Source organism: Phacochoerus africanus, chromosome 3 (genome assembly GCF_016906955.1).
Source record: "Phacochoerus africanus isolate WHEZ1 chromosome 3, ROS_Pafr_v1, whole genome shotgun sequence".
Taxonomy (NCBI): domain Eukaryota; kingdom Metazoa; phylum Chordata; class Mammalia; order Artiodactyla; family Suidae; genus Phacochoerus; species Phacochoerus africanus.
This window is the reverse complement of record NC_062546.1, coordinates 144,799,347-144,824,205: the sequence shown is the minus strand read 5'-3', so window position 1 is coordinate 144,824,205 and position 24,859 is coordinate 144,799,347. Positions and strand designations below refer to the sequence as shown.

The 24,859-nt window shown below is 44.1% G+C and overlaps 1 protein-coding gene across 2 annotated transcripts in view; it reads right to left on the bottom strand.

The window, feature by feature from the left end:
• MAP3K20 (mitogen-activated protein kinase kinase kinase 20) overlaps positions 1-24,859 on the bottom strand; it is a 204,979-nt gene that overhangs the window by 20,873 nt on the left and 159,247 nt on the right. For both annotated transcript variants that reach the window (XM_047772900.1, XM_047772899.1), the window contains exons 12-16: positions 20,798-20,842; positions 18,222-18,252; positions 17,976-18,115; positions 13,579-13,641; positions 12,133-12,225 (exon numbers count right to left, since the gene is read on the bottom strand). In XM_047772900.1, the coding sequence (XP_047628856.1) occupies positions 12,133-12,225; positions 13,579-13,641; positions 17,976-18,115; positions 18,222-18,252; positions 20,798-20,842 (372 nt within the window). The remainder of the gene's footprint in view (positions 1-12,132; positions 12,226-13,578; positions 13,642-17,975; positions 18,116-18,221; positions 18,253-20,797; positions 20,843-24,859) is intronic.

The window sequence follows — 24,859 nt, the reverse complement described above, 5'->3', positions numbered from 1 at the left end:
CTAGAAAATTCCCTCTTGCCCTTTCCTAGTTGATATCTCCTCGACAACCAAGGCACCATGGTTCCAGTTTCTACCACCATTGATCGATTAATTTTGTCTGCTCTAGAACTTCACAAAATTGGGATTTTCCAGTATGCACTTGTGTGTGTCTGGATCCTTTCACTAGGCCATAATGCTTTTGAGATTCAGCCCTCACAGCCTTACCCTGTTAGATAGCCCTGCCCCCATGTTACAGAGGAGCAGAAGGAGGCTCAGAAAGTGTTAGAGATTTGCAGCAAGTTCACTTAGCCGCACTGGGCAAGCCCAGGCTAATGGAGGAGACACTGGTTTTTATTTTTTTTAAATATATATTGTTTTGCTTTTTAGGGCTGCACCTATGGCATATGAGAGTTCCCAGGCTGGGGACTGAATAGGAGCTGCCGCTGCCTGCCTACACCACCGCCACAGCAACCCTAGGTCTGAGCCGCGTCTGCAAACTACACCATGGCTCACGGCAACACTGGATCCTTAACCAACTGAGTGAGGCCAGGGATTGAACCCAGGTTCTCATGGATACTAGTTGGGTTCATAACCCGCTAAACCACAAGGGGAACTCCCCGACACTGGTTTTTAAACTCCCCATCGCCATCCCACCCCTTCCCCGTGATCAGAGACAAAGTAAAATCACCGAGAATGCTTAGGGTTCTAGCAAAGAGGCCCTTCCACCTTTAAAAAAAAAAAAGTCCCGTACAGAGGAAACATTTTAAAATCTAAAATACAGAGGTTGGAATCAACTTTTTAAGATTCAAGAAGGGGGAAAAAGGGAAAGAGTCTCATGGCAGGCGACGGACTATTTTGAAATGTAAGAAGTCATACAAGATGAAATAAAATTACGACAGAAATGTTAGGCATGCTGGTATTAAAAGTAGTAAGATGTTGATGATTTAGGCCTCCGAAGGCTCCTTTGCATGTGTTGCTATTATCTCGCTCAGCTGCGGGAACCCGCTGTTTTAAAGGCAGGAGAGTGGAACATCCCGCCATAGCACCTGGGTTATTTATCATTATGTATAACCCGGCTACACTCTATTTTATTATGCCGCCTTTAAAAGGAAGATAATGCAAGTATGGTTAATTTGCTTCTCTTCTTTATCTATACAGTGTCGTGACCCATCGTGGCTTTGTCCCACGAGATTTGTTTTTCAACCCCAAAGAAATCCACAAGAAACTCTCCCTCAAAATTCCATTAATAACCTCTTTCAGCGCATATAGGTTGCAGGGTCTGGAACTAAGAATGTTTTAATCTCTCCAGCAAAACAATGTCTCATAATGATGTACAGGACTATTGCTGTACTGATGAAGAATCATACATAATTCAGCACCTTTCACTTGGCACCACTGTGATGTCCTCATTAGCCGTGGCTCACAGTGTCTGTCAGATGGTGTCCATGCGAACGCAGGCATTATATTGTCTTTGAGATGTGCAGCTGCTTCCATGACACTGCCAGTATATAAAAACATGACGCCAGTTTGTTTTATTTAGTGCTAAACCTTCCAGTTTGTAAAAACAAGGCTGACACAGAGCCTGACATGAGGCAGTGAAAATAATTAGCTCTCATTTTCTCAGCCTCCTATTTCCTTCTCCCTGCTGTGTTCTCTTTCCACTAAACCACCACATGTCAGTCGAAATGGGAGGCAATTAGTGGGCTCATTTCAGTCCCCACAACTGTGCTGAAAAGAAAGTATTTATGATGGCACAATGAACAGCTGAAAGATTAAATAACATTTGCCTTTTGAAAAGAAAATGACTTCTAGCTAAATGGGCAATTTTTGATTATTCTCAAACAAGCTTAGAGTAGTTGGTTTTTAAAATACAAGAAAGGAAAATGAGTCATTTTTAGGTGAAAGAATCAAATAAAACTTGACACAGTAATGCAAATAACTGATGTTTTATTGCAAAATATGTAAATGCGTTATACCCTTAACAATGGCTTGTGTCTAAGGTCAGGGCAGATTGGTGCCAAGTAGACACCAGTGGAGATAAGGTTGTTCTCTTGCCTTTTGGGGGGTTGTTATTTGAGTGATGTATGAAAAAAGGACTTTAGGGATGATGTTACAATAAAGTGGAACAAATCAAGTGAGATGGGCTTTCATACGATGCGTTACACACTTGACCACCTGAAATGGTTCATATGTGAGTTGCCATGTTTGGAAAGGGTTTTCTTACTTGCTTATTTTTAAACAATATTTAAAGTGGGAAGCTACTAGGTATTTATCTTGGGAAAAAAAAGAATAGTAAGTCTCGCTACTGATTTTTGAATAATTAAGAATCTTTTCTCAGTCAGACTGGGTTTCTGAACCAACAGATAAGGTGGTATGGCTTATCTAACTATTGCTTAAAATGTTTTTAATACTGGCAAATGGGCTGCAAATAAACTTTTCCCCAGGTCCCTCAAAATACAAAAAGATGTTCTTCTACCTCCTCAGTTCTCCTACCTCTCATGTCTCCAGAAATGACTCCAAGACATACAATTAAAAACAAACAAAAAACCTGTCTGGTTAGTAGGCATTGTTTATTATCAGTCCAAATCCTAATGTGGGTATGGTGGTCATACATCTTTGCTCTTCTAACATAGCATTTTAATTTCAAGTAATCTGTGCTTATACAGTTGATTATGCTCAAGATCTAATTTTTATTTCCGAAAACACAAGTCACTGGGAGTGATCGAGGTCTTCTCTCTACAGAACTTACAGTGATTCCCAGAGACCTCCAAGCCTGCTTCTAAAAGCAAAGGTCTCTAATATGATCAACGACTCTGCCTGTCATCGTGGAGTCACCAACCATGGCCATAGGCAGTCACAACTTTTTTTGTTTCTCTTACTTTTTACAAACTTACTCTCCTCTCATAGTCTTACTTTATATAAACTCCTAACCTGTGATTCACACACTATGATCAGTGTAGCTGGATGAGACAAGAGCAACTCAAGGACATCTAAGCCAACCATGGGTTCACTGGGAGACAGGAGCTCTCTTTGAGCTAAGGACACATCTTCCTATGGCTGGAAACCAGCAATCATGTGTTTGCCATTTACTTAAACCTACGTTACATCACGTTTACTTCCTTGCTACTCGTGATTTTGAAAGGAATTCATAATCTTGGTTAAGAAGACCAAGAGTGGTCCAAGAATGTGCTAAAGCCGGGCTTCCTGAGCTGATGGCTTTCAGTTCTTCCCAACTTCGGTGATGTCACACTGGCAGTTTGAAATTGGCCATGGTGGGAGTATTGACAGCATGGAAAGCTGCAAACACTACAAGTCAGGATTGTTTTCTCCAGTCATTAGACATTTTCTGGCAGGCCATTTCTACACATGACTATCAATCCATCACCAAGGATGAATGGGACACCTCTCCCAGTTTTTAGTTCTCTAGGAAGCCGCCTGACCTGTTTGACAAAATACACTGCCACCTCTAGTTGGAAATCAGCAGCAAGTCATGTAGTCAAATTCTCAAGTGCATTTGTTCCTTTGCTGTCAATTAAAACTTGGGTTTCTCACAGACCCCTACCACTGCAAGCTTGTATACTTAAGCACACAAACACATGTGTATGCACATATGTTCTTCCCCAAAATAGCGAGTCATGGGAAATAAACTTCCCTACACTGATTTTTTTTTTTAAATTGAAGTATAGTTGATTTACAGTGTTGTGTTAGTTTCAGGTGTACAGGAAAGTGATTCCATTATACATACATATAATATGTATGTATATACTCTTTTTCAGAGTCTTTTCCCTCAATAGGTTATTACAAAATCTTGAGTGTAGGTCCTTGTACTATACAGTAGGTCCTTGGTGCTCATCTATTTTCTATATAGCAGCGCCGGCACTGAATTTTTAAGAACCGCAAGACATAGCAAAGTAAAGCAAAGCACTGCCTTTTAGTGCTTCTGAAATTTACAAAAGGTGTTGGCTTTTTACTTCCTTACAAAATCCTTTCCTTTGTGCCCTGTTATTGTATTCATGTTTATCTACCCATTTATAAAAACTACACAATAGGAAAAAAAGCCCTATTTGACAATTTTTGATATTTATAGTGCTTTGAGAAAGGGCCTGGAGATTCAATTACGTTTACTAAATGCCACATTTTATAAGCAATCTAATAAAGACATAAAACACACAATCATAAGTGGGATATTTGTAAAAAGCAGCCGTTTTTAACCTATAGATGAAACAAGCAGAGAAACAGAACTATTCAGTGAATTTCTTCAGGTGGGGAGTGGGAGTGATGGGGCGGAAGGGGGGAGAAGGCGAGGTGGATGGGAAAAGCCTTCCACTCTGATGGGGGTAGTTTGTGCTGCTTCCACCTCTTCCAAATGTTCCTCTTATTTTTCTTGCCCCTTCAAAATACCTCTTGAGGAGTTCCTGCTGTAGTGCAACTCTGAAGCACCAGAATGCAGGTTCGATCCCTGGCCTGGCACAGTGGGTTAAAGGATCTGGTGTTGCTGGAGCTGCGGCACAGATTGCAGCTATGGCTAGGATCTGATCCCTGGTCCGGGAACTCCATGTACCACGGGGCGGCCAAAAATGAAAAAGACAAAACAAAACCAAAAACTGTCAAAAGGAAATCAGAAATGATGGTCAGCTGGAGGGAGGGGGCTGGAGTCTGGAAGCCTGAGTCTAGTTAAAGGTCCGCTGGAGCCAGGGTGTCAGTTCCCAGGCTTCTCCCCTAAGCCTGGTCTCTCCTCTGTGGCAGGTGATCCACTTAGACCCACAGGAACCCAGCTTCAATCAGGTCTCCCGGCCTCGCTGGGCAGAGGGGGGACCGAGGACGCAAGGGACAAAGTCTGTGAGGGTCCAGCACTCAGGAGGAATGGACAGCTCCTCAGAGAGTTCCCTCAAAACTCTGCTTTTGAATTGTTATGACACCAAGTCTCAAAAGGATCTTGGTGAGAAAACTGCTGGATGATTTGATAGTTTATTCCTTGGCAATTTGAAAATCAAAGTTCTTGACTGGTGAGCCTATAAGAGATATAATAATAAACTCTGTGGAGCTGAACATTTCAATAAAAAAGGGTGGCTGCCATCCTGAGACATGCATGAAGCTGCCTGAGATTCTGGAAGCCAATTTCCTTCTGTACCAAGTAGAGGCCTTAGATGACCAAACGCAAGGCGCTCTCAATATGAAACAAAAATAGTGATGGTTCAGTATTAACTGACCATTTTTTTTTTGTCTTTTTATTACCAATATACCAATTTTGGGAGATGATGATGCTTTCCAAAAAGAAGCGGTGTGACACCGTGGCTGAGCTCTTGGGAAGGACCTGCTCTAAGCAGTAGGGAGTCTGGGGGAGAAACATTTTCTCTGCTCTTCTCAGTCTCCTCCTGGGCCTGATATGGGCATAATGCTCCCTGTGAGGGTGGGTGGTAACCATATACCAGGAAAATGTCTGCAATGTACTTGCCACAGTGTCTGGCTGAGGTATGATGATAAGAACCATCAGAGTTCCTATCGTGGCGCAGTGGAAACAAATCTGACTAGGAACCATGAGGTTGCAGGTTCGATCCCTGGCCTCACTCAGTGGGTTAGGGATCCGGCAGTGCTGTGAGCTATGGTGTAGGTCACAGATGTGGCTCGGATTTGGCGTTGCAGTGGTGTAAGCCGGCAGCTGTAGCTCCGATTCAACCCCTAGACTGGGAACTTCCACATGCCTTGAGTGTGGTGCTAAAATGGCAAAAGACAAAAAAAAAAAAAAAAAAGATTCATCATAAGCTTTCCAGGCCCCTTGCACAGGAAATTTGTGCTGAAAACGATCCAATTTCTGCAAATACCGCTTTCAACTTTGAGGCTGCCTCAATGTACAATTCATTTATTTTATTTTTTTTAAAGTATAGTTGATTTACAATGTTCTGTCAATTTCTGCTATATAGTGAAGTGACCCAGTTATACACATATATACATTCTTTTTCACATATTATCTTCCATCATGGTCTATCCCAAATGATTGGATATTGTTCCTGTACAGCAGGACCTCATTGCTTAACCATTCTACATGGATTTTTTTTTTTTTTTTTTTTTTTTTGCTGTATAGGGCCACACCTATAGCATATGGGTTTCCAGGCTAGGGGTCAAATTGGAGCTACAGCTGCTGGCCTACACCACAGCCATAGCAATGCAGGATCCGAGCCACATCTGTGACCTACACCACAGCTCACGGCAATGCTGGATCCTTAACCCACTGAGCAAGGCCAGGGATCGAAGCCGCAACCTCATGGTTCCTAGTCGGATTCATTAACCACTGCGCCATGACAGGAACTCCAGAATGGTTCTTTCATTTGTGGATGAAATCTTTTTTTTTTTTTTTCTTTTGTCTTTTCAGGTCCGAACCTGTGGCATATGGAGGTTCCCAGGCTAGGGGTCGAATCAGAGCTACAGCTGCTGGCCTACACCACAGCCACACCTACTCGGGATCAGAGCTTCAACTGCAACCTACACCACAGCTCACGGCAATGCCAGGGATTGAATCTGCATAACTCATGGATGCTAGTCAGGTTCATTAACCACTGAGCCACGATGGGAACTCCTGTGGATGAATTCTTGAATCACATGGTACCGAGTCTGGTGAGGGCCTGGTCATCCTGAGAAGGTAGGGGCAGCAAAGACTAAGCTCGTGGGCAGGGGGTCACTCAGGGGCTCTGGACCCCTGGAGCAGGCACAGGCTCTCAGGCGTGCATGGCTTTCCTTGGTCTGGTGAATCAACCTCACTTTTGTGCGATAATGCATCTGGTTGTAAAATGAGGCTAAAAAAAAAAAAGGATTTCTTTCATTTGAATGCTTTGATCGTCACGGCTGACAGGTCTTACAAGGAAAGGTGTTGTTTTCTACCTGCATTTGTGTGTTTGTGTATAAGGTCATTATTTCCATTGTTTCCTGTTAGTAGGCTAGTTACTGAAGTGACAAACCATTTTTAAGTGGTAGTTAGCTGGTGGTGCTTCTCAGAGGCAATGGGGAAACACAGCTACTGTTTTCATGATACAGTCACTGCCATGCTTTATTCCCCATGGCTGCCACGAGAACACATCTTTCATTTGAATTGTAAAATCAAAATGGTCAAGCAGATCTTCCTGGTATGCAAACTCAGATTTGGAGAGTTCCAATCCTCCAGTGTTCTCGTATGACTTATTCCAGTCAAGGAGATGAGAAGCAGTCAAGTGAGATGGGAGGAAAGGCGCCACATTTTCCATGAAGATAGGTTTATGGGAAGTCAGTTAATTGGGCTTTTGAGGATGTCCTTTTTTCTAGGGTTCTACCTCGAAGGGTCAAGGTAACAGGTCGAAACTACCCAATTATGCCAGACTGTAGCCTAACAGTATGAAATCACTTCTCGCCAATATGCTGTAAATTGAAATCTCAGTCTGGGGTAGTTTCAACCTGGATGATAATTTATTCTAGGATTGTTTTGTGAAAGTTTGCAGATAGCTTAAGTATCTTGGGCCAAGTATGAGAGCTAGCACATGTTTCATATCAAGGTGATGATGAAGATGTAATGTCGGGTCTCAGCTCCATCTCTTCGTCATCCTGAGCTGGTAACACAGTTTCTCTAATCAAGGATGACAATGCGGTGTGCCTCATGCAGCTCATAGAAATGTCAAGGGGATAAATGAGAGGACAAGTATGAAATAACTTGAGCTTTTCAGAAAGAGGTATTCTCTAAGCATAAGGGGTTTTTTGTTTTGTTTTGTTTTTTTGTCTTTTGTTTTTTTCACGGCTGCACCTGAGACATATGGAGGTTCCCAGGCTAGGGGTCTAATCGGAGCTGTAGCTGCCAGCCTATGCCACAGCCACAGCAACTCCAGATTCGAGCCGAGTCTGCAACCTACACCACAGCTCCTGGCAACGCCGGATCCTTAACCCACTGAGCAAGGCCAGAGATCAAACCCACGTGCTCATGGATACGAGTCAGGTTCATTAACTACCACTGAGCCATGATGGGAACTCCTAAGCATAAGCTTTAAACAGCATATTCAGAAAATTAAAATTATTTGCAAATGACCATGAGTCTCTTTGAGCCCATTTTCTTTCTTTCTTTTTTTTCTTTTTTTTTTTTTTTTTGTCCTTTTAAGTCCGCACCCACAGCATATGGAAGTTCCCAGGCTAGGGGTCGAATCAGAGCTATAGCCACTGGCCTACACCACAGCCACAGCAATACCAGATCCGAGCTGCATCTGTGACCTACACCACAGCTCACGGCAATGCCAGACCCGTAACTTACCGAGTGAGGCCAGGAATTGAACCTGCATCCTCATGGATACTGGTCAGATTTGTTTCCGCTGAGCCACGATGGAAACCCAAGCCCATTTTCAAAATTCATCTCTTCCAAAAAAGCTTTTCCTGATTAACCTCACCCATTCTAGTCATTTCTTTACACTTTGAGCACCTTGGTGTTACATCCACATTGTATATTTCACTTTATATCTATTGCATGATAAGGTCACCTATCCAGCCACACTACAAACCCGGGCACAGTCCTGGCTCCTCCCTCTCTCCCCATCTCCAGCTAGTGACACTCTGATCAGTTCCGTCTCGGTGTCCTTGGGTGCGTGGCACTTCCCTGGCACTGTCATAGCCTCAGCTCCTTGTCCCTTTTCACCTGGTTGTCTGTACTGTCTGTTCATAGGCCTTTCTCACTCTATCTCTGAGTCCTTTCCAATTCATCCTTCTCTGTGCTTTTCAGAGATTTTTTTTTTTTGGTCTTTTTTTTAAGAGCCGCATCCATGGTATATGGATGTTCCCAGGCTAGGGGTCAAATTAGATCTGCAGCTGCCAGCCTACACAACAGCCACAGCAATGGCAGATCCGAGCCAGGTCTGTGACTTAGACCACAGCTCACAGCAACACCGGATCCTTAACCCACTGAGTGAGGCCAGGGATCGAACCTGCGTCTTCGTGGATCCTAGTCAGATTCGTTTCCGCCGAGCCATGACAGGAACTCCTGAGAGATCTTTAAAAAATATAAGTAGGAGTTCCCGTCGTGGCGCAGTGGTTAACGAATCCAACTAGGAACCATGAGGTTGTGGGTTCGGTCCCTGCCCTTGCTCAGTGGGTTAACGATCCGGCGTTGCCGTGAGTTGTGGTGTAGGTTGCAGACGGATCTCAAGTTGCTGTGGCTCTGGCATAGGCCGGTGGCTACAGCTCCGATTCGACCCCTAGCCTGGGAACCTCCATATGCCATGGGTGCGGCCCTGGAAAAAGACAAAAAAATAAAAAAAAAAAAGTAGACTTCTTAAAAAAAAAAGTAGAATTCTATCTACACCCTGCTTAAAACTCTTCAAACTCCTTAGCTTAGCACATAAGACCTTCTTTTTCTGGCCTTAACTCTCACCACACTTTTCCACCTGCTTTGTGTTAAGTCTTCCCAGAGGGATGGATGCTTGAGTCGAGTTGTGAGGTCCCATAGAAATCAGCCCAAAGAAGAGCTGCCTGTGTTTTCCTGCCTTCATGCTTCTGAGATTTTGCACATGCTGTTCCTTTTGCCTTCCATGTCTTCTGCCTGCCTAATAATTCCTAACGGTTTTCAAAGTTTAGTTCACACATTACGTCTACCAAGAAGACGTAAAGCTCCTCCTCTGAGCCCTTTCTGCGTCTGTTTCACTGCTCATCCACTGCGCTTCCATTAAATGATGTTCATGATGTTGCATCATTTTCTATTTAAAACCATTAATTGATTTTGTCTATTTCTTTCTAACTATGGGTTCTTTGCAAGGCATACTATACTTTTTTTTTTTTTTGGTCTTCTTAGGGCCACATCCATGGCATATGGAAGTTCCCAGGCTAGGGAGTGAGTCAGAGCTGCACCTGTTGGCCTCCTCCACAGCCACAGCAATGCCAGATCTGAGGCACATCTGCAACTTAAACCACAGCTTGTGGCAACGCTGGATCCTCAATCCACTGAGCGATGCCAGGGATCAAATCCACATCTTCGTGGATACGAGTCAGGTCCTTAACCCGTTGAGGCACAACAGGAATTCCATACTTTCTGAAGTTGCACTCTGAGCATCTACATAGGACCCAGTAGGTCCTCAGTAAATGCGCTGAGTGAATGGATGAACTTATTACTCTGCATGGGTGACCAAGGATGAGCAGATAATCAAAAGCTGCAGAGATTTTAGGCCTTGAGGATAACCAATGACTCAAGAAGTCTCTTCCGTCATGGTCAAAAACAGACCACTATCTTTGGTCTCAAATATCTTTTAGAGTCTCTGATTTTTACTAAAAAAAAATATATATATATATATATTTTTTTTTCTTTTCAGTTTTCCACATTAACAATTCATTTCCCTGTTAAGTGAAAATTATTTTCTTGGTGGAGACTACTCCTTTTTTTTTAATGCAGAGTTTGATTTATTAGCTTTTAATGCTTTCATGTACATGAAAAGCAACTTTCCAGATTTTCCTCATTATGTCCATGCATTCAGTTGTTTAAAACTTTTTATTACTCAACGAATTTTATGACATTTATAGGTGTACAACGATCATCACAACCCAAGGTGGAGACTACTCCTGACAAGTCTCTTTCAAGAAAATTCTTCCCTCTTCTTATACTATCTACCAACCATAAAAGTGTTTAAACACAGAGTGCTCATAAATTAAGTTCAATGGAACTGAGGATCCTAAAGAAGGCAAATTGAAACATGTTAAGGTGTTTCCTATTAGATAGACCTGGTGAGCCCACAGCTACAGAATCTCAGGACTGGAAGGGCCCTTGGTTGTTGTTGGAGAGGAAATTACTCCCCTGCTCCGCTTTCCATAGCTGCTTCTAACAAGGAGAATGAATAGACAGTGATTTGTTTTCAGAGGGAAAAGAAAAGTGTCCCTATACTAGACACCTGCAGTCAGAGGGGCTTTCACTCAATCAAGTTCTGTGGCCCATACAAGGGAGGTTAAGATTTCCATTCAGCAAGAGCATCAATATACCTGCAGTGGTGCAGGTAAAACACTCTGGCAGGTGTCTAGAGAGAGCATCTTTTGAAGCCCCAGGAGAAACTCAACCCCTTGCAACAACTTCCAATCATTCCCAAACGCTGGTTCCAGGAGTGGCCTGGGGTAAGCGAGGTTTAATTAGCGAGGGCTGCTGGGCCAGCAGAGCCCCACCAGCTCTAGCAGAGCAACGGGCTCAGGTTGTGAGGAGCTGTTTTTCCAAGGTCTCTTTGGCTGCGTCAAAGGAAAGGCACCCATAGTGCAGTAGTAAAGAGCTTGGTTCTGGGGTCAGAGGGGCCTGCATTCAGATCCTTCTGCTGCTTGCTAGCCATGCAACCCTTGGGTAAGTTATTTAACCTTTTAGAGCCTTAGTCTCCTTATTTGTAAAATGCGGGGGAAATAGCATCTACACTGGAGTCCTGTGTGCCTGGAGCCCAGTAAGTGTTTAATTAATAGACGTGACCGATATTACTAGCAATTCCTAGTCATCCGAAGTAACACACACCCATTATGATTTCAATTCATATGCCACCAAGCCCACACAATTTGCTCAGACTCTAAAAATAACATAAAGTCACAGCCTGACTCAATGAGAACTTGTCAAATGTCCTGCCACCGTATTTAGAGCTGATAATTTGGGTTTCCATTTTGCCTATAGTTGCATTCTTGGTGTTGTTCTACTCTTGATATTATAAGTGATTCCCATTTACGGAGTTCCCGTCATGGCTCAGTGGTTAACAAATCCGACTAGGAACCATGAGGTTGCAGGTTTGATCCCTGGCCTCTCTCAGTGGGTTAAGGATAAAAAAAAAACAAACAAAGGGAGGAATAAAACAATCCAAAGAAACAGGAAAATAGGAAGCTGGGATGCCACGAAGTATAAACAATTACTCTCGAGTCTGTGCCCTCCACCTTAACCAACACTACCCCTGCCCCCATGGTTTGCAGTGAGCTTCCTTGAAGGTTTGGGTGGCACACAGGGCTCTTTAGCTGAATGAGAAAGCTTCCCAGATTGGCTGACAGAGGCAGCTGGCAGCCTTTCAACTAAATTCTATTTTATAAAGTCTATACGTTTACTCAGAATCATGTAACCAGCTGGTAGGGGGCATATAAAACCAGAGAGTTCCAGGAGAGAAAAAGTAAATTAGATTGAAATTTATCCAAAGGATTTAAAACGTGATTTACCTGTGGGCCAGTTCCTGGTTTCAAGTGAAAACCAAAAACAAGTTCAAGGTTCACTATTTTTTCCTCATTTTCTTCAGGTTCTCCTACTGAGTCCTAAAATAGAAAGCCAAGCACCGTTTATTCTATTTTTAAAAAACACATTTAAATAGAATATTTTTTTAATTTTTAAATTGCAGAATGAAATATAGACTTTTCATCACAACCCAATTGCATAGCATTTCCATTCCAAACCCCCAGCCCATCCCTCTACCCCCCAACCTGTCTCCTTTGGAAACTAGAAGTTTTTCAAAATCCGTGAGTCACTATCTGTTCTCCAAAGGCACCATTTATTCTAGATGGTGTTTTGTACTTTTACTTCTCATGTAAAGGAGATGATTTCTTAGCACTAGTTTTTCCATTCTAATCTACTGGTTAGTTTTTGGTTATTTTGGATTACACTAAACCTATAATTGCTTAGAGCAAGAGAAAAGACATACGAAGGTTTTGAGAACTTTGCTAAAGGCTCTGTCGCAAGCACTACAAACTGAATGTCACCGTCTCACGTTTCTCACGATGCATCTTACATTGTGCAATTTTCCCCTAGAGATGCACTTAGTCCCTAGAGATGCACGAAGACTCCACCTTGAAGAGTTTTGCAATACTCAAGGTATTTACAAGCTATTCCCAAAGAAGAAACGCAGTTCCTAGAGCATCATGGATGGAGGGTCAAGCAGAGGAACACAGTGAAAGAGAAGAGTTCTGGGTACTTACTGCAAGTATCCACTAACTTTATTAATTTAATTTAATTTAATTTATTTATTTGCTTTTCAGGGCCACACTCACAGCATATGTAGGTTCCCAGGCTAGGGGCTGAATCGGAGCTGAAGCTGCCGGCCTATGCCACAGCCGCAGGATCTTTAACCCACTGAGCAAGGCCAGGGATCGAACCTGCATCCTCACGGATATTACCACTGAGCTACAATGGGGACTTTTATTAATTTTATAACAGACCATGCCATATACCTTTAGAGTATCTCCAAAATAATATGTTAAATATACTAATACGTTATTCAAACGGTAAAACTCCTACCCCTCAATGCAAATGGTAAATCCAGAGCCTAGCGTGCGAATTCCTTCATTGACTCTCATGTTGGACAAAAGTCTCCCGAGCCAGGTGGGAGGCCAGAGGTCCTTGCCTGCAACGTTGGCACTTACATCCCCAAGCCGCTAAGGTGACATGTGTGTTCTTATCATGTCCATATCGTTAATATTTCAACTCATAAAGAACAAGGGCATTCAATTTCTGCACATCCCAAGCTTCTCTCAAAGGGCCTTTTGTTGGAGACATATGATTAAATTTCACTTCAAACGACAGTTGCCGACATCGGCAAATTCAGGTGTGGATGTGGCAGGTGCATACGTCAATAAAAGCAGCATATTCTCAGTAAGAAAAAAAAGCTTGCTTACCTTAATAAGTGGTGGGAAGTGAAACAAGTTTAGGTAATCGTGGGTTAATTTCTCAATGGCTGACTGTAAAAGAAAAAAAAATCACATGATCTTTATTAATGATCCGATAATGCCAAGAAAGGATTAAAATTATTGTGCACATACAAAGGCATTCTTTATTTATATAGTTCATAAAATACCTTGGGGATGTTAATATCCAACATCTATTGAGAATGAACCTGATTGTTCAAAGTACTATGGGTAGTTTATAATTATTTAATGGAACAGGAAGATATTTTCAAGATGTTAAGTCTCAGAGTTTAAAAAATAAATAAAACCATTCTTCAAATAGTGGTGGAGGAGAGCAGTGACAAGTTAATATTCTAGTGTACAGAATGCCGTTGTCACCCTGAGTAACTGTGGGGAAAACAACAAAGAACACGAATATATCACCAGAGGCTTTCATTAGGGCTGAAATCTCACTAAAGGGTTTACTGCATTGTAAGGGCCTTTCCGTGGGTTTATGTCCTAACGCTCCCTCCCCTAAAGGAGCACAAAGAACTCTTAAAGGAAAGGAGGACAATTTAAATTATGATTCTTTTTTATACGCATCAGGTATAATCCAGCTTTTCTGTGAACTGAACATATCACGTAGAGAGTCAAAAAGAGCCAATGTGAGAAAAATTAGATGCATTTTTTTAAAAGTGAAATGTAAGCTGTTGACACTTGACAATGTAATGAGCACCTACCGGATGTTCAGCTCTATTCCTTCCACAGGGCTCCTCCACATGAGGGCTTCCAGGCTGGGGCCAGGAGGGAGCCAGGACAGGCCGAAAGGGACAGCCTCGTAGCAAAAGGCTAGGTGGACTGACTTTCTAGTTTTATGACCCCCCAATCTGTGGGCTGACAGCCTCGTTGAGGTTTGCAACAATGCCCTGCCTTCCTCAGCGAGAGAGCAGAGAACGGAGGCCACCTTCTCCCTCCCCCGGTCCGGAGGTGCCCTTGCGGTGTCCCGTGCCAGATGGCCCAGCTGGACACACAGCGTAGGCAGGATGCTCCCAGACCTTGTCTGTCAGAGGCACCCAGGACCCAGCTGAGTTTAAGAGAAGGTCACCTTCGGACGGTGCTCCCCACCCCCCACCCCTGGGGCGCCTCTGTAACAGGGCCCTGGCTTCCACAGAGGTGGAAGGCCCACAGCCTGACTCTTGAGACTCGCCCTCTGGGAACTGACTTTCTGTGCACATGCAGACTCTTCCAGGAGCTAGAGGAGGGGGTCTCTGGTCCCCACACAGATGCTGGCTATGCCCCTCCTTTGGGGCTCAGGACAGACACTGCTCCAAACTGCCAAGACTCCGAATCAGGAGAAGTTGTATATACATGTTTTATCTCTTTTCTAGGATGTAAATTCCTTAAGGGCAGGATTCTTTGTATCTTCACAGGCCCAGTACTGTGATTAGTATGCATCCACTGAATTTGTTGAATGATAATTGGCAAGTTTGGACACTGCCTGCCTTAGTGATACTAATCAGTATGGAGGGGCACTTTCACTGGCCTAAGCCGATTTTGGGAATGTTTATTGATTTCTTTAGTGTTTTGTTTGGGTTTTTTGGCCACACCTGCGGCATATGGAAGTTCCCAGGCTAGAGGTTGAATTGAAGCTGCTGCTGCCAGCCTACACCACAGCTCATGGCAATATGGGATCTGAGCCTCGTCTATGACTTACACCACAGCTCACAGCAACACCAGATCCCTGACCCCCTGAGCAAGGCCAGGGATCAAACTCACATCCTCATGGATACTAATGGGGTTTGTAACCCAATGAGTCATGATAGGAACTCTGGTCTGGGGATATTTATTTTACTTTTTTATTTTTTTGTTTTTTCCAGGGCCGCACCCATGGCATATGGAGGTTCCCAGGCTAGGGGTCTAATCGGAGCTGTAGCTGCCAGCCTACGCCACAGCCATAGCAATGCCAGATCTGAGCCGCATCTGCGACCTACACCACAGTTCACAACAACGTCAGATCCTTAACCCACTGAGTAAGGCCGGGGATCGAACCTGCAACCTCATGGTTCCTAGTCAGATTCGTTTCTGCTGCGCCACGACGGGAACTCCGATTTTACTTTATTTTATTTTATTTTTGAATGGATTCATCCATATCTTTTATTTTATTATTTTATTTTACAATTTTCATTTTTTTCCATTATCGTTGATTTTGGTCTGGGAATCTTTAAATGACTGTGGCTGTCGGGGAGCATCACGGCTTGCCAGCCCTGTCCTCTCGACTGCTCCTTAAGGGATGCTGGTCCTTTTTCAAGGCAGGAGAGGCAAAAGGGAAGTGGGAGCATCTTATTTAGCATCTGCAAGATAGGACACGATTTATCAAATCTCTCTCTTAGAACCCTGCAACTTCTCCGTACCAGAGAAAAGAATTTTCCCTACTGTGGCCCATTTAAGCCAGCACTGCTTTTCAGGATGAACTTGCCTGCAGCTAGGGGTCGAGATGAAATTATTTTCCAGCCTTTGAGGTGTATGTTTATGCATGAGGTTTCCTGCCCATCTCCTGAGAGGGAACAGATGGTGGGTTAAGGCTAAGCCATTGTCCAAAGGATGCTGAGGGCCCATCCATGTGTTTCTTACATGGATCCAGGGCTCACAGGACAGGAGTGGATGGGAGGATTTCTGTAGAAAGCCTGGTACAGTAGCTCCAACTGAGGCAAAGAGAAAACTGTTGCATGTGGGGTGAGCCTTTGTCAAGATGTGGATCTGAGGAGTTCTCGTCGTGGCTCAGCGGTTAACAAACCTGACTGGCATCCATGAGGACACCAGTTTGATCCCTGGCCTCGCTTAGTGGGTTAAGGATCCGGCGTTGCCGTGAGCTGTAGGTTCGGATCCCAAGTTGCTGTGGCTGTGGCATAGGCTGGCTGCTATAGCTCTGATTGGACCCCTGGCCTGGGAACCTCCATATGCCATGGGTGCAGCCCTAAAAAGAAAGACAAAAAATAGTAATAATAAAAAGATGTGGATCTGAGTAAGAAGGGGCCTTGTCTACATTTCCATCTCTTTTATATTTCTCTTCTTTCTAACCTGTGCCCACCCCTCTGTCTATCCACACTGGGCTTGAGGAGGTTTGGGGAGCAAACCCGATCTTATCATAAGAGCTCTCTTGAAACAGGCCTCTGGTTAATAACAAGGTGTCCACAGAGGCCGGCGAGTGTCGTTTCGTTTGTGGAACTAAGAAGCAAACCAAAGCAGAGAAACAAAAAACCAGATCTGGTGTCAAAACTACACACACACAAAAAGCACGACAGCAACAGAAACCGAAGTTTAGCTTTGAAAGCACTCAAAACTGAAGATTTGAGGGGAAATATTAGGAGTTCCTGAGAAAACAAGGGCTGAGAATACACACAGGATGGTATCTGCTCCAGGTCAAAGCTTGGAGGCCTGCAGACTGAGCCCACATCCCCATGGCTTTAGGTGCTGTGATGGCCTCACTCAGCCCCTGGACACAGTCTGGCATCTTCAAGGGCTCCTGCTGGATACCCAGCCTCTGGCTTCACAGGAAGGCGCCCCCTGCCATTCTTGGGTGGGATGGTGGCTCTGCAGGCCCACAGAGCTTTAGCTGCACATGACGCTTCCTCCTATAGGCTGTGCCTCCCGCCAGCTTTAGCTCCACACAAGGCCTTTCCACAGGCTGTGCCTCCCGCCAGAAAACCTCCTCCGCATGCCCTTCTATGCCCTTCACACCTCCCGGTCCTGCAGTTCTCCTTCATCCAAGCCTTTCCGCAGCCCCACCTCACCTCTCCTTTGTGGCGTGTCTTACACCTGTCATTTTACCGTTATTGCATGAATAACACCTGTCTTCTTCAAAGGGCTAGAGACTTCCTGAGGGCAGGGGTCTGATCGGCAGGTGTATCCAGTGACTTCTGCAGGGCCAGGCATGAACCCTTTGGTTTTGGGATTAGGAGGAGGGAGCAGGGGTCCCTGGGGGCAGCAGGTGGTGATCAGCTGGTAGGAAGTATTTCTGCACAATGCCATCCAGCTCAGCCTCTAACATGACACAGGATCAGCTCCGAGGTGGGTGCTCCATAAAGACTGGCTGATTGAATGAGCCCCTTCCTGAGGTACCTTTATTTATTTATTTATTTTTTATTTTTTTGTCTTTTTTGCCATTTCTTGGGCCGCTCTTGTGGCATATGGAGGTTCCCAGGCTAGGGGTCTAATTGGAGCTGTAGCCGCCAGCCTACGCCAGAGCCACAGCAACGTGGGATCCGAGCCACGCTTGTGACCTACACCACAGCTCACGGCAACGCCAGATCCTTAACCCACTGAGCAAGGGCAGGGATCGAACCCTCAACCTCATGGTTCCTAGTCGGATTCGTTAACCACTGAGCCACGACAGGAACTCCCTGAGGTACCTTTAAATGGATGATATGCCCCTTGGAGACGATGCCCATGTCTTTCAAGTCTTCTTCCTCGAGAAGCAGCAGTCGCTTTCCCGTTATGTTGTTTTCCTTAAACAAGCTTGCATACACACTCATCTCTGCTGACGAGTCACCTGAAGGGAGTGATTTGAAGGCCGAAAAAACAAAAAAAAATTAGACGCAATTGTATCCCAAGCAAAGTTAACTGCGTGAGTTAAGAAGGTAAGTAATTCCACTTGCCTTTTCTGACGAGCTGCTGAACCCAAAAATACTGCGAAAGAGAGGACACACAGGGTTTTGAAGATTCATGGGCAGTGGTCAGACGTAACAGTGAAACACATAGTTTTCAATGGATTAAAATATCTTTAATTCTCACTCAACCACAAAACAGAGGATTTGCTCTTTTCAGTTTTAAACCTTCCAGCTTTCAAATTTGGAGACATCCATCCCTTTGGGGGTGGTGGGGAGGGGGGAGTCTTGGACACTTAAAGGATCATTAGTTTTCCTCTTTATTTGAAAGATATTTAAAAAACCCTTTCAAGAAGGTTCTTACTCATAAGGACTTTTCCACGTATGTGCCAGGGGTCCCCCGGGTTATTGAGGGGCCCTGGTTTACCCAGTAATTGGGTGAGTAATGAAGACCATATAGCAGTGGACAGAAAAATGGTGGCATGTGTCCTTTGATCGAGGCCTGCTTATGAAGTAGCTTTGTGGCCCAAGACAAGTTTAGCTGTAGGACTTGCTCTACAGAATGAGATTGGACCCGCTGACTTCACTGGAAGTTCGTTAGGCACAGGTTTACCCCAGCTTCTCACATTCCCTGAGTGAAGGGAGACAGAATGGGGGGCCAGACCCAGGCCCACCAACTCTCTGGGGAGCCCCTTTGACCCTGGACATTTATTTGTTTGTTTATTTATTGCTTTTAAGGGCTGCACCCGAGGCATATGGAGGTTCCCAGGCTAGCAGGCAAACTGGAGCCATAGCTTCTGGCCTACGCCACAGCCACAACAATGCCAGATCCAAGCCGCATCTGCGACCTACACCACAGCTCATGGCAACGCCAGATCCTTAACCCACTGACGGAGGCCAGGGATCGAACCTGCGTCCTCATGGATATTAGTCAGATTCGTCTCTGCTGGGCCACACCAGGAACTCCTGGAAATTTATTTAAATGGCTTGAAAACTTTCAACCTCAGAGCAAAGTCTAAAAATAGCTGTTAGAGCTCAATGCCTTTTAAAACATTTCTTCTCAAATGAGATGGGACAACTTTGCAGCTGCGGATAAAGGGATTATATCCAGGCCTGTGAAAACAGGAGATCCTAAGTTCTCTTTCCTTGTTAAGCAGGGCTGGCTGGAAATTTAGCGTCATCGGGGCACAGGGAGTGGAAGAAGCAGAGGCAACCAGAGCCAGCGTCCTTGCCCTGCAGAAGCCACAGAGGTTAGCTCTTGCTGAGAGCAGTATTACTTCACCAGAATACCAAGGGCAGGGAGGGACATGCCACGGCCTGAAACCAGACTGAATTTGGTAAACCTTCCAAAGACCTTCCCAGGAGTTTCTCGTAGTGAGTTTGCACCTTGGCGTTTCCGGGTGTAAGCCTGCTAAGGCTGGCATACAAACTTTTTTTTTTCTTTATTTAATGAAACCCAGAACTTACAGGATGGACCTAGATAGGCATACACACCTGAGGTCTCTGATCAAAAATTCTTACATCTTTTTTTTTTTTTTTTCTGCCCATACCTGAGGCATGTAGAAGTTCCCGGGCCAGGGACTGAACCCCTGCTACAGCAGTGACCTGAGCCACAGCACCAACAATGCGGGGTCCTTAACCCGCTGAGCCTCAAGGGGCCTCTTAGACCTGTTTTCTCCTAAGGAAACAGATACAGAGATGTAACAGGCTAAGTAGGATTATTCCTCATGATTTCTACCCAGAGTGTAGGGTGTAGGACTTCCTTTGGACTTAAATAGTCTGTTACATCCTCCCCCCCAGGCATGAAGCCTCTCCAGCTCCAGTTGCAGAGAGTGTCTGGAAGCTCGTGTCCATTTCTTTCCGGGGAAGGTCAGAGGAAAGATGGCAAAATGGACAGGGCTAAACCACTGCCCTAGCCAGATTTTTCTCCACTCTGGTTCAAGTCCATTCCTGGTCTTTCAGGAAAACTTAAGATAATTTTTTCCAAGTGTGTTCATTTGGTATCCTGGACTCTCCTTTTAACTTGTATTCATTACTGTATTCTGGAAAAGTTTTCAGAGCAAATAGGGAGGAGGAATTCTCTTCCAAGATTGGAAGAGTTACTTGCTTTGCTTATGAGGCCTCATTTTATTTTATTTTTTTTTCGGCCACAGTGTGCAGCAGCTTGATGTGCAGGGATTGAACGTGGTCTGGAGCAGTGAAAGCGCCTAATCCTAACCACTAGACCTCCTGGGAACCCCGGAGGCCTTATTTTAAATCATTACTGCATTAAAAATAGAAAAGCCTGGGGAGTTTCTGCTGTGGCCCAATGGGATCAGCAGCATCTTTGCAGCATCAGGACACAGGTTCCATCCCCAGCTGACACAATGGGTTAAAGGATACAGTGTTGCCGTAGCTGCTGCTTAGTTTGCAACTGTGGCTGGGATCTGTTTCCTGGCCCAGAAACCAACCATATGCCTCAGGGTGGCCAAAAGAGAAAAAAAAAAAGAAAGAAAAACATGGAATCTCTTAACCTTTCCTAGCTAGGCTTTCCTAAGGCTCAAACCCCTCTAACCGCATTTTAACTCGTGGACAAATTTATGAACTACCTGCCCAGGTTAAATGAGTCATTAAGAGAAGCAACTTACCACGTCATCTTCCGTCCAAGCACCAATCTCAAAGGAAGGCAGCAGCTGCATGGGAAATATGAATGAAATGGGGGGGGTAAAAAAGGAATATTATCATTGTCTTTTTTTGTTTATCCTCTCTTTTCAGTATTTTAGCTCGGAGCTGCTGCTCTGCCCTGGCTTGGTTCTTCCTACGGGTTACGTTGAACGGAAACCAATTTTTTCAACCTTAAGAGGAATTTCACAGGGTTCCAAAGATGCTGCCCACAGAAGCCATTGTGTATCAACCGCTCTGTCACAATTTATCGAGCTCGGTGAGGCGTTACAATGGGACTCTGTACATCCGGGTTTTTTTTTCTCTTGGTACGTGGCAAACCGAGGGTAGTTTTATCTCCCACAACAGGGCCTTGGCAGTCAAGGAATTTCTGACGTTTGTCAGATACCAGCGCCTTCTTTAGAATTCTCAGCCAACTCAAGGACCGTTAAGATTATTAGTGAAAATTCACGAGCAACTACCTGGTAACCAGATGTCTTATATGCATATTCTTAGAGGGGGGTTTATGAGAGTTTGACTAAATGTCTCATGTGCACTGTATTTTTAAAACCAAATGCTATCAGGACAAGTGAAATTGCAATTGTCCTAAAGAACCCTGGTTGCAGAGTTGCTCTAACTAAAACTAAACTAACCTCCCTCCCTGGCAGGTACACAAACACAAAAGACAACTTTGCAAGAGGGCTCCCGTCTGCTACCCACTTCAATATAGGCTCCATGGCCACAGACTAAACAATAAACCCCTACATCATTGGAAAACAAAACAAAACAAAACAAACAACAACTGTGTCTTGTGACTTGAAGTTGTTTGTGATAACCATTAGTTTTAACTAACTTGTCTTGCCAAAACGGTTGGATTGCTCATGAGATAAGAGGGCAAAATGTCCTTCAACATGTTTCAAATAAACATTTAGTGTGTGTGTGTAGGTGAGCTGAAAAAAAGAAATTGGATTTGGTTACTTTTACAATTAGTGTAAAAATCAGAGGATGGATGAGTTAATCCTTCTAATCTGCCGGTATTTGAAATTCACATGCTCAAAACCTTGCTAGGAAAGACAAGCCCCTGCCTTTAAAGAGATTTTCATTTAATCTGGAGGGAGGTTGGTATGGATTATACCTTTGGAGGAATTTAAGGCCACCTTCATCTTCACTTCCTCAGTGCCCAGCAGAGTGCCTGGCACACAAATCCTAGCAAAATTTTAATTGAAGGGTGCATTTCCCTCCATGCTAAATTCTCTGGTATAGAGTTCAATGGCTATGGCTTTACCACGGAAAAGGGAGGGTTTCAGAGACTCAGATGGGGGATGGAAGACATAGTGGTTTGAGCCAGCACAGCAGGGCAAGGAGGAGAGGTGAGTCCTGGTGAGGAGAGGCAGCAAGGCAAGACCCTGGCAGTGGTGGTGGCGGGGGAGGAAGGAAGGATGAGCCCCATACAGTTGCCTGACCCGAGCTCCAGATGCCTGTGTGCGCAGGTCCGAGGCTAAGGGGAAACAGAGGCCAACTCTAGGGGGCCAGGCAGAAGTATTTAAAAAACCCACTGGTTACAATAAATCTGAAGGCAGAGAGTTTGAGCAGTACAGCTAAGTTCTGAGGGTATAAACTGCTACCACCCTAGACGAACTCTGCTATACCCTCATGTACTCTGATTCCCACAGAACTGCCCCTTCCCGCCTCTGAAATACCCGGTGTCCGCAGTCACAGGCACTCACCTGCTTTAACAATGCAGAAAGGCAAGTGACTTGAGAAATAGACTCTACAACTGAACTCGATCAGAGAAAAGACACGACAAGTTTTATTTCTTCACGGGGCAGCTGGATATAGCTGCAGAAGTATGTCATTCCCTTTGCCCATCACAGAAACAAATATCAAACAAGGAACCTGTCTGATGAGGTCAAGAAACAACAGCCTGCGTTGCAGAGATGTGTCCTGCATCAAGGCTGGCTCTTAGAGGGTGTGGGGGAGAGGGGGTATGTTGAATGTTTTGATTTTCATACAGTTCCCAAATGTTGTGCTGGACGACATCGAGAACTATTTCTTGGATGGAATAAAGGTGGTAAATGAAACAACTAATCACAACCAACATCTTTGGTTTTCCTGTCAGAAGGAGAGAAGACGAGTCTCTTGCTGTCTGAGGAGGCTCATGGGGATGACGCCAAGAGAAAGGTGCCGGGTTCAATCTGAGACGCGCTGCGGCAGGATTCTTGCGCGAGGCTTGCAAAGATCAGTGAGCGGAAGGCTGGAGCCAGGCACTGCTTCAACACGGTTTGAATGTGGCAGGACAGGGGAGAAGAGTTAATGATCTCCAGCCACAGAGCGGCTTCCCATATCCTTTATGTTGGCTGTACCTTGTTAACATATCAGTGTATGGGCTGTAGGGTGACTTCTAAGCCTTTCTGTCTCTCTTTGGGGATTAAAAAAAAAAAAAAAACACAACAAAAAAACCCACCTTGTGACTGCCCCATCACTTTACAAATTCATTATTTACACTCCAATTGATTTCAGGAGAGAAGAGCCCACACTCATGGGCACGCGTGTGACAACGATTCCTTCAAAGTGTGTTGGGAATCCGATCTAACAAAGCTCTGATGTACACAGCAACACATAACGAAGGGATTTACTGTCAAAACGTTTATTGCAAAATGGAGTCTTAAAACAAAGGAAAGCAAAGAGAAGTTCACATCAAGGTAAAATGTATGACACCAACTTGGATTTCTGGATACATTGTGGACTTTGGGCTGGAATATCAAATTCCAACCATGAAGTCAGTAACTCAGTAGTCTTACCACACATTAGTAAAATTTTAATCTTCCATACAAACACGATACAAGATTTTTGGCATAGGACTTGTTTAGAATAACATTGCTATAGAATAATTGAGAAAACCGTTTTTTTTTTTTTAAACAATAAAGTGATAATGCCATCTATTCAAAGCTCACACTCAAAGAATATAAATATTTTCTATCATTTAGTACAAAATCTTTAAAACAGTGCAAAAGCAATATGTGCAGTGTATAGAGTATCTGACATTAAAAAACCTGTTATTCTGCACATGATATAAAATAGTTAATGTAGGTGCATGAAACTCTAGGTTTGAAGTAAATAATCCCACGCCAGAAAGCTCCTCACAGGCTATGGAGTGCAAACTAAGCTGGAGGCCGAGGAAACGGGGCTAGTCCCCCAGGTGTCCTGGTGGACACTCATTTCTGATCAGGGAAGCCACATCCAGGGCTAGCAGGCTATGCTACCATTGAAAGAACAGAACCAATGCTTCTCCCTGGCAACGCTTAATATAAACAAGAAAACAGTCTTACCCCAAAGCAGCAAAAGGCACCTGATTATAGAAAAATTATGCTCTATGATGCATGTGGCAGAGTGACACTCTGCTAGTTTCAAAGGCAGCAACAAGTCTAGTGTATCAAAAAAAAAAAAAAAAAAAAGGATCGAGATTTAACTCAGAATGTTTTAAAATTACCTTTCATGAAATTCTGACCACTCCAATGGAGACTCTGAAAAATTCAGTTGTGTACATTGTAGCGCTATGAGATATCATTTCTGATCTATTCTAAACTGCCCGCCCCACCCCAATTCCTCAGTTTTCCCTGGGATCAAGTTGGAATTCCCCAAGTGGTCGTAAAGGCTAATAGACCCACTGCATATTAGGATCATTGGCTGAAAACATAAATAAATAAAACTACTGGCTGAAAATGGGCCCTCAACATCTCCAGAGCATTGAAAACAAGTGTGCTCTGTGCCTCCCACCTCTTCCCATTGCTTATTTATGCAAAATATTAAAATGTGATCTTGCTTACATCAAAAGACTGTTCAGAAACAGGTCCTTTTAAATTATCCTGGCTACTTTGCAGAATTATAGGTACCTCAGTGATATTTTTAAAAATTTATAGTGGAATCAGGGCAAAGAGAGAGTGACACCCTCCCCTCCCCCTGCTAAATCGAGCTGTTTGATCAAGTTTCCACCAGTGTGCTTAAGGGGAAAAAAACCATTTCCACAAGAGAGGCCTTAAGATAAATGG